At 40.3% G+C, this 16,851-nt stretch overlaps 1 protein-coding gene across 1 annotated transcript; it reads left to right on the top strand.

Moving 5' to 3' along the window:
• Positions 1–6,377: 6,377 nt before the first annotated feature.
• On the top strand, positions 6,378–9,179 carry LOC108080111 (protein SERAC1-like). Its single transcript, XM_017174742.3, has one exon. It carries the CDS (start codon positions 6,552–6,554, stop codon positions 8,979–8,981), a length of 2,430 nt encoding a protein of 809 aa, XP_017030231.1. The 5' UTR covers positions 6,378–6,551; the 3' UTR covers positions 8,982–9,179.
• Positions 9,180–16,851: the final 7,672 nt, after the last annotated feature.

Raw genomic sequence — 16,851 nt, 5'->3', positions numbered from 1 at the left:
GACCTCCGGGGAATATTTGGCATCCACAAAGTACGTATACTTTGGGGTCTAATTTGCGGTTGCTGGCGCAGCTCAATTTACAAGTGAGAAATTAAGATGTCGACGGAAACTTTGAGGGGGGTGACGCCGAAAAACACCTTGGGGAAAGGATAAAGGAGCTGTAAAACCGCAGAGTCTCAGCGCGCCACAAAGTCGCAAGTGTTAGTGGCATCGTAACCAATGCACTTCTCACTTGCTTTACCTGTTTTAACAGTTTTTCCTCATCGCCCAACCTCCTTCGGCCGGGCTGATGCCCCTTTAATTGGCAACAAAATAAGGATCTATTGCTGGCAACAAGGACCTCCCTCAACGCCTCCTCAATCCAGCGCCATGTCCCAGCTATAAAGTTTGGCTGAGCAATGCGACTATTAAATTTCCACTGCCCGGGAATTTATTTCAGTTACTCCCCCTCAACCGCCCTTCTTTTTATCTCGTAAAAACTGATCGGAAAATGCATTTTCATGTCCATTGCCTCGCTTCAAATGCTAGAATTCCCAGGAGCTTCAAGTTTGAGAGAGAGAGAGAGATTAGGGGAAAATCTATGTGAAAAATTAAATTTTGATTGCTTATTAAAGTGAAATATTTTATGGAACCAAAATCTCAACAAAGTTAATGCTGAAAAGTATTTAATTTTGTTATATTTATTTAAACAGTTTGAAAAATTCTTTATTTTTTAACAATTGATGATCTCAATTCTTAAAAAAATGTTTTAAACATTTTTTTATTATTTAAAATAATATTTAATATTTTATTTTTTATTAATAAACAATATTTTATTGTTAATTAAAATACAAACTAATGCATTACAAACTGTTCCCAATCCAAATTCAGCGTAAAAGTATGCTATGCATTGACTCTTCCCCTTGTTGCTTATTAATTCAGCCCAAAAGATGCAACATTTTACGGCTTGACAATTTTTAATTGCATACTTTTGAGGTGCACAAACTTTAAACCATTTTTTTATTTTCTTTATTGTTTATTTTTAATAATTTAAAAAATCGAAATTCTTTTAATTTTAATAAATAATTTTAATAAATAATAATATTAAAATGGAGTTTCTTTCTTTATCGTTTCATGTGTGGAGCAAAATTGGCAGGATAACAGGATACAACTAACCATGGGCAACTTTCATCACAGCATCCCGTTCCTCCAGTCGCCCGTCGCCCGTCGCCTAACTAGCCTGATGTGAATTTGATTAAAACTGCACATTAAATCCGCTGACAGCTGTCGGCGGTCGCCGGAGGAGCAGGACAACCGCTGATGACATTAAAGTCACCCTTGTGCGGTTGTCTAAAAATTATGCAAAGACACTCAGGACACCCGGGATGCCCGTGCACTCGAAGGGGCCGGGGTGTGGCGGGGGTCTGCGGCCGCTGCTGCTGTCACACACGCTGCGTCAGCGATTTTCGCTTAAAATTGCGAAAACTGTAAACAGACTGCCATTTCCGGCTGCCGGCTCTTCCACCGCCTCCGCCAGCTTCTACTTTCAATGGGCATGTAGAACAGCGAGGGCCTTATAGTGATCCTAAAGGATTACAAGGGGTAAGTTATAGATTTTTTAAAATTATATATTGACTTTTCACTTAGTTATGAATTTTAGAATATTAGTTTTTTGCTCATTTTGTTTAAGAAATTATTTAAAATTATAGGTAAGTTTTAAAGAAAAACTGAGTAAGCAGTTTTGTTAAGCTTAAAAAAGCTAACTCAGAACATTAAATTTCATGCATTTATTTTGATAATTTTAGGGGGAAAAAACAACAAAAATTCATAACTCAGCCAATGCCTTTTTTGCTTAGTTATGGATTTTTTAAGATTTGTTTTTTTTCCAAAAATTATATAAAATTATTGGTAAATATTTGCCTATAAGTTTATACACTTTTTTTTAGAAATAAATAAATAAACAAATTATATAAAATAACAGGTAAACATTTACCTATAATATTATATATATTTTTTATTTTTTTTTTAATAAACAAAACTTACAAAATTCCTAAAAATAAACCAACAATTCATTTTTAAATTTTTTTCATTTTGGGAGGAAATCTTAATTTAAAAAATCCATAACTAAGCCAAAAATTCTTTAAATTCAATTCGGAAAACGGTTTTGTGTTAGTTTTTATACGTTTAACAAATCTGCATACTCCTTTTTTGTTTTTTAAAAATTCAATTTTAGGCCAATTTTCGAGAATTTTAATGATGTAACCCCTTATCAAATTTTTGAAAAACGGCTCAAAAAAAAATTTCGCCCGGACAAGTCTAAAAAGATTCGCCTGTTGATGCTGACCAAGAATATATATGGTTTATGGGGTCGGAAATGAATACTTTTTGAGAAAAATAATTGTTAATGATAATTTTTTGACCAGAATTTATTAATTTATTTATTTTTATATACATTTTTTATATATTTTTTTACATTATTTATTTATTTCTGTGTTTATTTACCCATTTCTTTATTTATTTATTGTTTTACTTATTCATTTATTTATTTATTTACTTTCTTAATTAATGTATTTATTTTATTATTTTCCCTAATTAATTAGGGATCCTCGCCAGCCGCCGGCTCCAGCCTGCTGCCAGCAGTGGCTCCTCCGAGGGATCCTCGCCAGCCGTCGGCTCCAGACTCCTGCCAGCAGTGGCTCCTCCGAGGGATCATCGCCAGCCGCCGGCTCCAGCCTTCTGCGGCAGAGCAGGGATTTCGGAGCAGGGATTTCGGCGGCGGAGCAGGGCTGCTGCAGGAGCAGGGCAGCGGCGGCGGAGCAGGGCTGCTGCAAGAGCAGGAGCAGGAGCAGGGCAGCGGCTGCGGCGGCGGAGCAGGGCTGCTGCAGGAGCAGGAGCAGGATCAGGGCAGCGGCGGCGGCGGCGGAGCAGGGCTGCTGCAGGAGCAGGAGCAGGATCAGGGCAGCGGCGGCGGCGGCGGAGCAGGGCTGCTGCAGGAGCAGGGCAGCGGCCGCGGCGGCGGAGCAGGGCTGCTGCAGGAGCAGGAGCAGGGCAGCGGCGGCGGCGGCGGAGCAGGGCTGCTGCAGGAGCAGGAGCAGGATCAGGGCAGCGGCGGCGGCGGCGGAGCAGGGCTGCTGCAGGAGCAGGGCAGCGGCGGCGGCGGCGGAGCAGGGCTGCTGCAGGAGCAGGAGCAGGGCAGCGGCGGCGGCGGCGGAGCTGGGCTGCTGAAGGAGCAGGAGCAGGATCAGGGCAGCGGCTGCGGCGGCGGAGCAGGGCTGCTGCAGGAGCAGGGCAGCGGCGGCGGCGGCGGAGCAGGGCTGCTGCAGGAGCAGGAGCAGGGCTGCTGCGGTTGCTGCGGCGGAGCAGGGCTGCGGTGGAGCAGGGATTTCGGCGGTGGAGCAGGGCGGCTGCAGAAGAGCAGGAATACGGTGGAGCAGTGATTTCGGCGGCGGAGCAGGGCAGCTGCAGGAGCAGGAGCAGCAGTTACCCTGCAGCAGTCGTAAATAATTAAAATATTTATAAATACAATTTAAATATATAAATGTAATTGAAGGAACAATAAAAGAACGTGAAATCAATGTGAAAAGGTTTGTTGAAGTCGGCATTTATTTGGGGGCCTTGGGATAGTTTTTCTGAATTTTCAAAGTTTTTTCTTTATTTTTAAATTTTTTTTCAGATTTTTTAGATTTTTTTAGAATTTTTGCTAGAATTTAAAAAAAAAAATTTTAATATTTTAACTGCCAAATTTGAATTTGAATTTAACTGCCAAATTTGAATTTGAATTAAACGACGATCAGTTTCAGTGTGACCAGGTGAAGTTGTAAAATAACAGCTAAATTTGGATGCAAAAGGTTTAAGTCTCCGCTTACTTGCGCCGGCTCCTAAATGGTTCGAAACTTGGACTTTTTATAACAGTTTATACCAGTTTTCAGTTGCTTGCTGCTGGTTTCTGTTCGCCTGTTACCCCAGTTTGGGAAGCGGGCAATTTGCATGGAAATTTTTGGAAATTTGGATGGGCTGCTGTAGGGATGTTGTTGTAAAGGGGTTGTTGTTGCAATCAAGTGGTTGTTGCCGGCAGAAAAGAGGTATAAATGCATAAAATGGAATATAACAGTTTATACCAATTATTATTTTTGCATAAAGTTTTTATAACAGTTTATACCAGTTTTCAGTTGCTTGCTGCTGGTTTCTGTTCGCCTGTTACCCCAGTTTGGGAAGCGGCCAAATTTTAAAAATTTGGCTCACTTGCATCAGTGATGCTCATCTGCATCAGTGATGCTCATGTGCATCAGTGATGCTCATCTGGCTATATATTGCCTTCCAATATTGCAATATATTGCCTCCCAATATTGCAATATATAGCCAGATGAGCATCACTGATGCCTTCCAATATTGCAATATATAGCTAGATGAGCATCACTGATGCACATGAGCATCACTGATGCCTTCCAATATTGCAATATATTGCCTCCCAATATTGCAATATATAGCTAGATGAGCATCACTGATGCCTTCCAATATTGCAATATATTGCCTTCCAATATTGCAATATATAGCCAGATGAGCATCACTGATGCCTTCCAATATTGCAATATATTGCCTCCCAATATTGCAATATATAGCCAGATGAGCATCACTGATGCACATGAGCATCACTGATGCCTTCCAATATTGCAATATATTGCCTTCCAATATTGCAATATATAGCCAGATGAGCATCACTGATGCCTTCCAATATTGCAATATATAGCTAGATGAGCATCACTGATGCACATGAGCATCACTGATGCCTTCCAATATTGCAATATATTACCTCCCAATATTGCAATATATAGCCAGATGAGCATCACTGGCATAAAGCCCGATTTTTTGCCACCCCCAATATTGAAATATAGCCAGATGAGCATCACTGATGCAGATGAGCATCACTGATCACTGGTCACACTGAAACAGATGTCGTTTAATTCAAATTCAAATTTGGCAGTTAAATTTAAATTCAAATTTGGCAGTTAAAATATTTAAAAATTTTTTTTAAATTCTAGCAAAAATTCTAAAAAATTCTAAAAAATCTGAAAAAAAATTTAAAAATAAAGAAAAAAATTTGGAAATTCAGAAAAAACTATCCCAAGGCCCCCAAATAAATGCCGACTTCAACAAACCTTTCCACATTGATTTCACGTTCTTTTATTGTTCCTTCAATTACATTTATATATTTAAATTGTATTTATAAATATTTTAATTATTTACGACTGCTGCAGGGTAACTAGCCCGGAGCCAAGATCCGATCACCGTCCTCCACTGCCATCGGGTTGAGGTCTGTCATCCCAGCCTCCCTGCTCCGCCGCCGAAATCCCTGCTCCGCCGCAGCCCTGCTCCGCCGCAGCAACCGCAGCAGCCGCCGCAGCAGCCCTGCTCCTGCTCCTGCAGCTGCCCTGCTCCACCGCATCCCTGCTTCGCCGCATCCCTGCTCTGCTGCAGCCGCCGAAATCCCTGCTCCGCCGCCGAAATCCCTGCTCCGCCGTATCCCTACTCAGCTGGAGCCGGCGGCTGGCGAGGATTCCTCGGAGTAGCGGCTGCTGGCAGCAGGCTGGAGCCGGCAGCTGTCGAGGATTCCTCGGAGGAGCCACTGCTGGCAGCTTGCTGCAATTAAATTTTGAAAAAATGTCAATAAGTCACACAATAAATCGCACCAATTTTTCAAAAATATGTAAGGGGTAATTAATCATTAAAAATGTAAAAATTGGAAAAAAGTGAAATTGAAAAGGACCCAAAACGTAGTATGCAGTTTTGTTAAGCGCAGAAATCCCAATTCAGAACAGCTTTCCGAATTGAATTTCATGCACTTTTGACTGAGTTGTGAATTTTTAAAATTTAGTTTTTTCACAAAAATAATCCAAAAAATGTAACCACTTTTTTAATATTTTCTAAATATTTTAAATAAAAATTGCACAATTTTTCCAGAGTTTCAGAGTTCCAGAGTCTTATTTTTTAAAGGGTCGTGCCTGGCCTTAACCCTCTCACTAAATCCTGCAAGCATTGCATTTTTTTCTGTATTTTTCTCCTGCTTTTTTGCGTGCGTTCTTTTTCCCGCCGCCCTTCGACGGGGCAAAACTTTATTAATTGCGACAGCAAAGTTTGCCGCCGCCGCCGCAAGTCCTCCCTCTCTGCCGGCGCCGCCCTTTGGCTATTAAAATCGCTAGCTGTTTTGACTTAATTTTTTGTGCAGTGTGAAATATTTGATTTGATTTTAGCATATTTAATTGGGGAGAGCTCCCCCCTCTAGAAAGTTTTTCAATTACTCCTAGATTTAAGGGTCTTTTTGCTGGCTGAAAACAAACTAACAATAACCCCAGCAGGCTCTCCGATCACTGTCTCCAATCCGAGTGGGAACTTTCAGTTTTTTAGAAACCAAAAACAGCTGTCGAGTGATTTAAATCGTTTGCAAAATAAAACAAAAAAAATAACCGGGGGCGGCGGCGGCTGTGACTGTGCAACAATCCAAGTCGAAATTGAGCGTGCGGTGTGTGTGCGTGCTCCTGTTGTGTGTGCGTGAGCGTGTGTGTGAGTGTGTGGCCATGTCCTGGAAGGCTCTAAAGACCCAATGGCAACGTCACCCCAGGTTCGCCCGCCTGCTGATGGCCGGCAGCGTTAGTTTGGCCACCGCCGCCGGCTTTTGGCTGTGGAATGCCGGTAAGATGCGCCACTTCCTGGAGCGCCTCAAGCAGCCGGAGGAGGAGCCGGCCCGCCGGCAGGCTGAGTACATCTACATCAAGTACCACATCTATCGCGAGTCCATGCGCCAGCTGCAGCAAAAGCAGGAGGACGACAAGAAGTGGATCAGCGTGATCGTGAATCCCATTGGCAAGTGGTGGAAGGCGGCCAAGCATTCGGTGGCCTGGCGGCTCCTCAACATAGCCCAAATGGGCAGCCAGTCGGAGCGTTTGAAGGCTGTCCAGCAGCTGGTTTGCATGAATCACCTCAAGGACTGGGACTTTCGGCATTTGGCCCAGATCTGTGATGCCCGCACGGCCGTCTCCCTGGCCCGCTCCGGCGCCGACACCCGCTGGTTCATGCCCGTCCATCGACGCGGCTGCATCAAGAATCCCAAGCTGCTGCTCTCCGAGCTGCACACAATGCTCTCCCAGCTAAGGCCGCTCTCCTGCGTGGATCACTTCTTTGCCAAGTACTTCCCGGAGCAGCAGGCACAGCAGGGATCGGGTGAGGATTCCACCCAAGAGCAGACCATTGTCCTGTCCTCGGCCGACATGGATTTGCTGCGGGAAATCATCTCTTTCCTGCATCACATCAGCAAGGATCACCAGGTCTCGGCCAATATCATCCGGGAGGGCGGCCTGGTGCATCTCATGGAGCTGCGCAAGATCTTCAGCGAGGACAACGAGACCCTGTCCACCCTGTGCAAGGTCTTGGCCAACATGTCTGCCGTGCCCACTGCCGTGGAGCATTTCTTTGCCACTGGATGGATTGGTGTCCTGGCCGAGTGGCAGCAGTGTCCCGATCTCCGGCTGCAGGTGATCTCCGCCAAGGCGATGGCCAATCTGGATCGGGATGATCCCAACCAGTGCATCTATCCGCCGAATGTCTATCCGCTGCATCCGCGCATACGCACTGCCCGCAAGCCCAAGGCGGATATCATCTTTGTGCATGGCCTCATGGGCGGGGTGTTTGTCACCTGGCGGCAGAGGAACCGGAAGACCACGGAGCTGAATATCTACGGAAAGAATGCCTTTTACACCAGCCAGTCCAAGGATCTGTTTGTGGCCGCCGAGCAGTGGCGGCAGCAGGCCAAGACTAGCAGTTCGGAAACCCCTGAGGATCCCTCCGAGAATCCGGATAGCCAGTCCGCGGAGGAGCCAGTGCCCGACTCTGTGGTCAAGGCATCCTCTAGAAAGACGAACCACCGCAAGCAGCTCAACGGCAGCGACGGCACCATGGAGTTTGTCAAGAAACTAAGGGGCTCCGACCTCGACGCCGACTGGGAGGTGGTTCATCCGGACATCCCTTTGAATGCCAGCGAGGATTGCGCCGGCACCTTTAGCGTCTCGGGCAACGAGTGGCACAACCAGGACACCAGCGAGGAGTACACCAACTGTTGGCCCATGGAGTGGCTGCCGGACGATTATCCCGATGCCCGGATCATTGGCATCGACTACACCTCTGCCCTCACCGAATGGTCGGCCAACTTCACCAAGTACTGCCCCTGCGAGCGCGGCCAGGGACAGTTTGAGGTGCGGGCCAGCACTTTGCTGGAGCGGATCGTGGCCTCGGATGTGGGCAACGATCGTCCGATTGTGTGGATAGGTCACTCCATGGGTGGCCTGCTCACCAAGCTCATACTGATCAAATCCTCGGATTCAGAGGATCCCAAGGTCCAGCAGCTGGCCAAGAGCACGCGGGGAATTGTCTTTTTGGGTACACCTCATCGGGGCTCGCCCATTGCCAAGTGGAAGCAGCACATGCAGATGATCTTGTCGCCCTCCATCGAGGTCAAGGAGATGGAGGAGAATGCCCCCAAGCTGCTGGAGATGCATCGGAGGTTCATGGACTGCCTGCACAGGTTTCTGCATCGCGTGAAGGTGGTCAGCGTGGCGGAGGGTTCGCCGACGATGCTCACCAGTTTCAAGTTTCCGCTGCGCATTGTCACGGAGGAGTCCTCGCGTATTGATTTTGGGGATTACTACCTGCTGAACGATGACCACTTGGGGCTGTCCAAGCCCATCTACAGGCAGTCCTTTCTCTACCAGCGGCTGTTGCATGTGATTCACGAGGCGGTGAGGGAAAACGATGGGGCAGAGGGTGCGGCAGAGGAGCGGAAAGAAGAAAAAGATCGTCAAGGAGAAGGAGCAAGAGCAGGAGACCCAGCAGAGGCGGAGGCGGAGACGGAGCAGGAGACCCCTCCCCACTCGGAGGAACGCCTCATGAGCCTGGTGGCCAACTTAAGACTGTTTGACCTGCTGCCCCGGTTGGCCCTGAGATTTAGTCCTTGATTTTAGGGCTTAAAATTGGCCTGAAACCGGACTAAACTTAACCCTTTTGGTGGGTTTTATGGCTCCACTCTGGGGCCCACATATCGCCCCTTTACAAATCCTGGCCAGAATCCACAGCACAGCCTTTTCACACTCATCTTTATATATATATCTGTACATGCCGAGAATTATTTCATAAAAAGCATAAAACCATTGGCACTCGACGGGGTTTTAATTTATAAATTTGAATTTATATTCAAAGGCCAAGTTCAAGGTTAAATATCAAGTATACGCCCTGATGTCCGCCCACAAAAGTCAAGTTGGGAAGCTAATTGGGGGAAAATCAGCAGCAAGCAGCAAAGGGTTTAAGAGGGAGAAGGGGAGAAATTTAAGGGGGTTTCTAGAAGGTCGAATTATAAATAGGTTTAAAATTTATTATATATTTAAGTTAAGGATAAAAAACAAAATAAAATAAATGAAATATTTAAAAATAAATTAAGAAAATAATTTAAATAAGTTGAATTAATAAAAGAAATAAAATAAAAGAAATAAATTAACAAAAAAATTAATTAAATAAATTTAAAAAATTAAATAAATTAAAATGAAATAAATATAAAAATTTTAAAAATTTAAAAAATTAAAAAATTAAATAAATTCAATAATTTAAATGTATAAAACAAAATTAAGAAAATAAGAAAATTTAAAAATTAAATAAATTCAATAAATTACAAAAAAAGTTAAATTTAAAAGAAAATCAATAAATTCAGTAATTTAAATATATTATATATTAAATAAATTAAGAAAATTAAATTATTAAATAAATTAAAAAATTCAATAAATTAAATATATAAAATAAATTAAGAAAATCAAAAAAAAAAATATTAAAAAATGAAATAAATTAAATAATTAAAACAAAATATATAAAAAAAAAATGTACAAAAATAAAACATCAATTGCCTTAATTACTCCAATCAGCAGAGCAGGAAAAGAGGTGGCAGCGGCTTCCCCGCTTGACAGACAGACTTGTTGCTACTTGGAAACTTTGTTCCATATTTTCTTAAACTCACATTTCCTTTCCCCCGCTCTCCAAATATAAACCAATTTGTAGCATAGGAAAATGGGATGTGGATTCGGTTTAAGGCCAAGTTTCCAATAGTTGCAATTAAGTGCAACATTTTGGGGTTTTGTTTGCCTGAGCCACAACTGCCTCCTCCTAGGAGGGGCTTAGTTTTTCAATTAGTATGATGGCAACGGCGGTCTCATAAATTGTGTGTGTGTGTGGGGGGGGGGAAGGGAGGCATACGAAAGCTTAGCAGGGAAAATGCTGCTGGAAAATGCTGGAAAATAGTAGGAAACCCGAGAGGGTTGAATATATTGAAAGGATGCCACCATTCACTTGCTGCCTCACTTGTCACTCGCCTCAATTGCCAATCAAACTGGGTCGGGGCTCTGTGTCCCAGCCTAATAGCCACCTCCTGTTAACCCACTCTTTAGGCTGCTTTTAAACCCCTCTTTGCTTCCTCTTTTCCCCCTCTTTCCACCCTCTTAACCCCACTCTTAACCCCCTCTTAATCCCCTCTTAACCCCCTTTTTTCGGTTCACCCTTTAACCGCTGACCAAAAATTGACTCCTAGGCTCTGCTCTCTCTTTCCGTTTGATTTCGGTCGCACTTTCGTTGGAACTTGTCTTGCTTTAATTGCTTTTCGCTGTTACTGCGGTTGAGTAAGGCTTTTCCACGATTTTCCAGCCTTTTCACACTCTTTTTTGGCCTGGAAAAATGGCATTATATCGAGAGTCAAGCCCCCGCTTTGCCACCTTCTATCATTTCTTGTGGAAAAAGCAAATGAAAATTCATTTGCCAGGTGAAAAGTGCTTTTCCCTAGCTCTCTGACTCTGACTCTCCCTCTCTCTTTCTAGCTTTTCCATATAATTTAAATGAAAAACTTAAGTGCAATCCTGGCACACGGGGCGTATGCTTAATAAGGAAAATGCATTTGTGCCGAGCTCTTGGCCGGGAAAGTGCCCAAAAAGGCACTAGCGAAAGCCACTTGTGTTGGGAAAAAACTAGATAGGATGCATAGGGATATATATATATAAAATATATATATATTTAGAAAGAGAAAGATATATCTCAAGTGCAGCCACAACACCCAAGTGAAATTCTGAAAAAGGTGTGTGTGTGTGTGTGTGTTTGTGTGTGGCACTTGTCTCGAGTCCTGTCGGTGTCGCTGTCGTTTGGGGGGGGGGCTTTCAAGAACCTTCCGCAGGACACTTGCCACTCGGCTGGCATTTAGCAGTTACCCTGGAGGTCCTTGAAGCTGGCTTTCGGTTAAATTATGCGTTACGAGAAAGAGAGAGACAGGGAGAGAGAGAGAGAGAGATAGAGAGAAAGAGAGAGCGAGAAAAAGGAGGTATGGGCAAAGGCTAAAGACTCCCAGTTGATGATTTAAATATTTGTCCAGGCTTAAGAGCAGCCTTTTATCTTTATAATTAACAACTTAATTGTTGGATTTTTTAAAGAAACTTGTACTTACCCCTACATAAATCCTGGTAGGATCCTTTTCCCTGTGTTGTCCGCCACTAAATGACTTCATCGCAAACAAATGAAATATCAATAACGTCAAAAGTGCAATAAATCATCGGCGCAGAGTTTTCTGGGGGGGAGTGGAAATGCTTCCTGCCTCCACAAAGGATAGTAGTTTTCCCAGGCTCGTCCGGCCGGTTGGTAGTGGTGGTGGTGCCCATTTCATTTGACGCTGAAAAGGAAAATGGAAAATGCAAATTGTTTGCGCGTCGCACAAAAGTATGCAAAAATACCTACGGTCAGAGGTGGCCACGCTCCAGGGGATGCAAAAGCGGGGGGGTGGGTGGTTGGAAAGGCGGATGCTCCAGGGCGTGGCATGGATGAAGAGACGGTGTCCAGGAGTTGACCAACAAAAAAAATGAATATAGGTAGCAGTCTCTCTCTCTTTCGCTGTAAAAAAACATGTAAAGAAATATTTTAGATTTTAGAAAATGTTTTATATTTTTGTTTTTTTTAGAGAAATAAATAGTAAAATGGGCTTAAAAATATTTTATTTGATATCTTCCATAATTTTAGAAATGAATCTTAATTAAATTAATCTTAATGTAATGTAAAAAACTAGTTGCATATTTTTTAAATATCCCAAAAAAAGCAGTTTAAATAATTAAAAAAAATTATTTTAAATATATAACATATAATATATAAATATATTATATATAAATATTTAATTTATATATATTTTATATTTAAATATTTAATTTATATTATATATTTACTTTGAAAGCATTTAAAGAAATATTTTATATTTTAGGATCTTTAATATTTTTAAAAAAGTTTCCTTATATATTTTTTTCATGGAAATAATTTTTTATTTTATTAAATTTATTTATTTTTTATATTTATTTATTTAAATTTATTTTAATTTTAATTTCCTAATTTTTTTTTTTGGGAAATATCATTTAAATAAAATGTTGCAAAAATGCCAACAAATTTATTTTATAGTACAAAAATAGTTATAAATATTTAAATGAATCCCAAAAGCATTTTTAATATTTATATATATTATATTATATATAAATATATTCAGGGTAATGCTTTAGATATTTATTAAGCCTTGATTTCACCTATTCCAATTAATATTTATATTATTTATATTTTGTATATTTGTTGAAGAACCAGTGTGTGCATATACTAAGCTGCAGGCTATTTCGAAACAGTGTGCACACACCCCTGAGGGCTAGTAATTATTCAGGGCAGTTCTTTTTTTTTTGTATTTTTTGTATCACAAATCGAATTTTGTAGGAACCAAAAAGCACCTGACCTCGCATATTCACTCACGCTGCTGGGTTTCCATTTTTTTTTATTGTTGCTCTTATATTTTTTTTACATTTTGTATATATATTTTAGAGGAGACACACAAGTACTTATCCCAGATATATACACAGTTATATATGAACATGTTTTGTGGGGAAAAATGCCATGCATTTCGCTTTTTGGTGGCGTTGACAATTTGCATTTATAAATTTCGTTTTCAAAAAGGACACAAAAAAAAAATCAAAAATATTTCAAGAGAGTCCTCTGGGGGGCTGGGGTGACATTGTTTAGTGTCCTGTGATTGTTGATTTTAATTTATTATTGTTTATTGATAAAATGTTTGGCCCTCTGCCTGCCAACAATTTGCATAAATCGATAAATAATGCCCCGGCGAAATTTAGATATTTATTGCATTGCCACCCTGCCCTTTCACACGCACACCAGGACACACTAGGACACCCCAGGACATACCAGGACACACCAGGACACCCTCCTCCATGCTGCCTTTGCTTTTGCTTTCAATTTCCGCCCGAGCATTTTACCCAATTAACTAGATTTTGTTGCCTTTGTTTGCATAGCGATTGGCCATTGGCAGCATCATGGTCAGGATATTTGCTGGCGGTGTGGCATTTTCCATTTTCCATTTCACATTTCACATTTCCCATTTCCCAGCTGGCATTTTTAGCGGAAATCGTGTGGCTGCGATCGCTGCCGTCTGCTTAAATTTTAAAACCCTTTGCCGTTCGAACCGTAAAACAAAGGCAGATGAAGGATGCTCTCGATGGCGCCTTATCCCTGATGCCAGCAGAGTGTCCTTGTGGCTGCAGCAGCAGCAGGTTCGGGGGGGCGGGGAGTGTCTTATAGGGGTGTATTTATGGGCAACTGTAACTCAAGACCCCTTAAGTTATGTCCAATATTATACCCTTGCAGGGTATTTTAATTTTAGTAAAAGGGAAAGCCATCGATGTTATGAGATTAATAACTAATAATAAATAAAAATTAACAATAAGGAATTTCTCAATTATTAAAAACTGTATTAAAAAATGTATTTTTTATTTTTCCCAAAATTTATAAAAAAACAAGATCATTTAAAATTTTTAAATAGTTAAAATTAATACATTTCTTATTATTATTATTTATTTATATTTTATTAATTATTAATTAATTATTTATTTTTTAAATATAAATTTATTATTTTTGTATTATTTTATATTGATTTTTTTATTGATTATTTATTTGTTATTTATTTATTAATTGTTCATTTAATATATTTTTTTGTATTTATTTAATATTTACTTATTATTTTTTATTGATATTTGATTGATTATTTATTGATAGTTTATTTGTTATTTATTTATTATTTATTAATTATGTATTAAATATTTATTTATTATTTATTAATTATTAATTTACTATTTTTTTTATTTATTTATAATTTATTAACCTCATAAAAACGAAAATAAAAACATGCACCGCGAAAGTAGGCAATGAAAAATTGTCAAGCCGTAAAATTTTGCATCTTTTGGGCTGAACTAATAAGCAACAAGCGGAAGAGTCATACTGTTCCCAGTCTAAATTCATACTGGGAACAGCTTGTAATGCAATATTTATACGCTTAATAAATCTGCATACTTCGTTTAATTTTTTTCCCAATTTTTTTTTTAATTTTAAGGATAGATCTCTTTATATAATTAAGTACAAAATGCATTAAAGTTAATTTGAAAAGCGTTAATAAAACAGCATACTATATTTTAGCGATGATAAACTTTTAAATACGGTTTTCTATACGATTTATTATCGAAGTTCCTTGAAAAACCCCACTTTTTTATATGGTCTGCATAAGTGTATATCTTTTTTATATATATTTTTCACCAAAAACTATATCGATTCTTAAGGAATAATAATTAAGAAGGGATAAGCTAACTTAGGCAATGGTTTTCTTTAAGATCAATTGCATTTTCTATCATATTAATTATTAACTATTTATCGAATTATTTTAATAATAACTTAGGCTTTCATAAAATATAAACTAAATATTCGATTTTAAGATCTTTGCTCACTTACCTTTTGCTTTATCCAAAATGAGTGTATTGCAGTCGCAATATCGGTTGTCTCTCTTGTCCAGTTGGCTTTTGTTGGGCTTTTGTCTCTGTGGTTCCTCCCGGACACGAAGAACTTTTGTTTATCTGCCTGACACCGTCACTAAGCTCTGTTCCCTGATACACCTCCCCCGCCACCCACCCCTCCCCGTGGCTTTAAAACAAATGGCAGGACTCACCACTGCCACTGTGCCACTGGGCCAAGTCCGCTTTAACCACTTGGCCCTGTGGGAGTATCTCTTTGGCTCTCTCTCTATCGCTTTCCTTTTGTCTCGCTGCGTTTTTTCCGATTTCCGCTTTGTGCGAAAAGAGGGGGAAAGAGGGGAAAGAGGGGGGAGGGAGGATGCTGTAGAATCTCATCCTTGGGGGCACCGCGGGGAATACCCCTTTTCAGCGGCGGGCAGGTGTTTGTTCTGTCACAGAGAGAAAATCGTAAAGAATATTAATTTATTTAGATTTTGATTTGGATTGATGGGATCAGGGTATTATCTTTCTAGGAATTATCCTTCAAGAAACCTCTTTTACTCATTTCCCCATTTAAAAATTCTAAAAATCCTTTAATTCGGTTTCATTTTCCTTCTTTTCTTCCTTAAAATTGTATATTCTTTTCTGTGTTTTTTATGCTTTGTTTAGTTTTTTTTTTCTTTTTTGCTCCCCCTTCCTTTCCACTTTATTCCCCTTTCTTTTCTTTGTTTCGCTATGCTTACCCTTGGTTTCCTTTCCCTTGGTTGTGTGTTTTCCTGCATTTCTTTTTCAATTTCTCCGTGTGGCTTGTGGTTTCCTGCTGCTGCCGCTGATTCCGGACTCCGGACTCCGGACTGGCCCCTGGGATGCTTTCTCGCCTTTTGTGTTGGATCCTCTGCTTCCTCCGGCTGCTGCTGCTGCCGCTGGGAGGGAGTCCTCGCTGGCATTGCCTATGCATAATTCTTTTATCTCAACCAGGCTCCTCCTCCGCTCCCCTCCCCCCCGCTCCTGCCATGTCCTTGCCGCTGTACACTCGCCGCTATTGATGGCTTGTTTACATTGTGCCGCTGCCGCCGCGCTTGCAACTCCCAGGCCATTTGTCTATAATTGACTAATCGACAGGCGGCAGGATCTGCAGGACTTCCGGCAAAAGGAGGGGGCTGGAGGGTGAAGCAGAGGCAGAGGCAGAGGAGAAGTGTAAATGGTAAATGGCCAAAAGCAGAGTGCTTGCAACGGAAAAGGAACTGTGTCAGTGGCACTGCAGGGCACCGACAGCTGAAGCCACAAAGGATGTGGCAGGGCCAGCAGGACTTTCCACCAGGACAAGACTGTAAATTCAAAGGAATTGTTAAATGGGTTAAGGGGTATTTAAGAAATAAATAATAATATAATAGGAAAATAAAGGATAACTAACAATGAGTATTTAATATTATTTTTTTATAAATTAACAAATTTCAGGGCTTTTTTATAAATTAAAAATTTAAATTGAAAAATTACAAGTCTTTCTATATTTTTTATATTTTTTTATTTTAAATTAAAACTCTCCAAGGCTGTATATATTTTTTAAATTAAAACATAACCTAAGCTTTCTTTTTTTTATAAATTAAAACAGCTATCTATAGTTTTGTATATATTTTACATAATTCCCAAGGCTTTCAATTTTTTTTTTTATAAATTTAAATATCCCTTTCTATATTATTTTTTATAATTTTTACAACATTTCCAGGCTTTTTATATTCTTTTTTAAATAATTTACCAAATTCTCAAGGCTTTCTATATAACAAATAAAAGATTTCCAAGCTTTCTATATTTTTTAGAAATAAATGAACTTGCAATGCTTTCTATATTTTTTAAATATTTCACTAAATTCCCAGTGTTTTTTTTAATTAAAACATAACCTAGGCTTTCTATTTATTTTTTTTTATAAATTTAACAATTCCCCAGGCTTTCTATATTTTGTAAAAAATTCAAATTTCTCAAGGTTTTCTAT

Source organism: Drosophila kikkawai, chromosome X (assembly GCF_030179895.1).
Source record: "Drosophila kikkawai strain 14028-0561.14 chromosome X, DkikHiC1v2, whole genome shotgun sequence".
Lineage (NCBI taxonomy): Eukaryota > Metazoa > Arthropoda > Insecta > Diptera > Drosophilidae > Drosophila > Drosophila kikkawai.
Note: the sequence above shows the minus strand (reverse complement) of the source record. Positions and strands in the feature narration are given on the sequence as shown.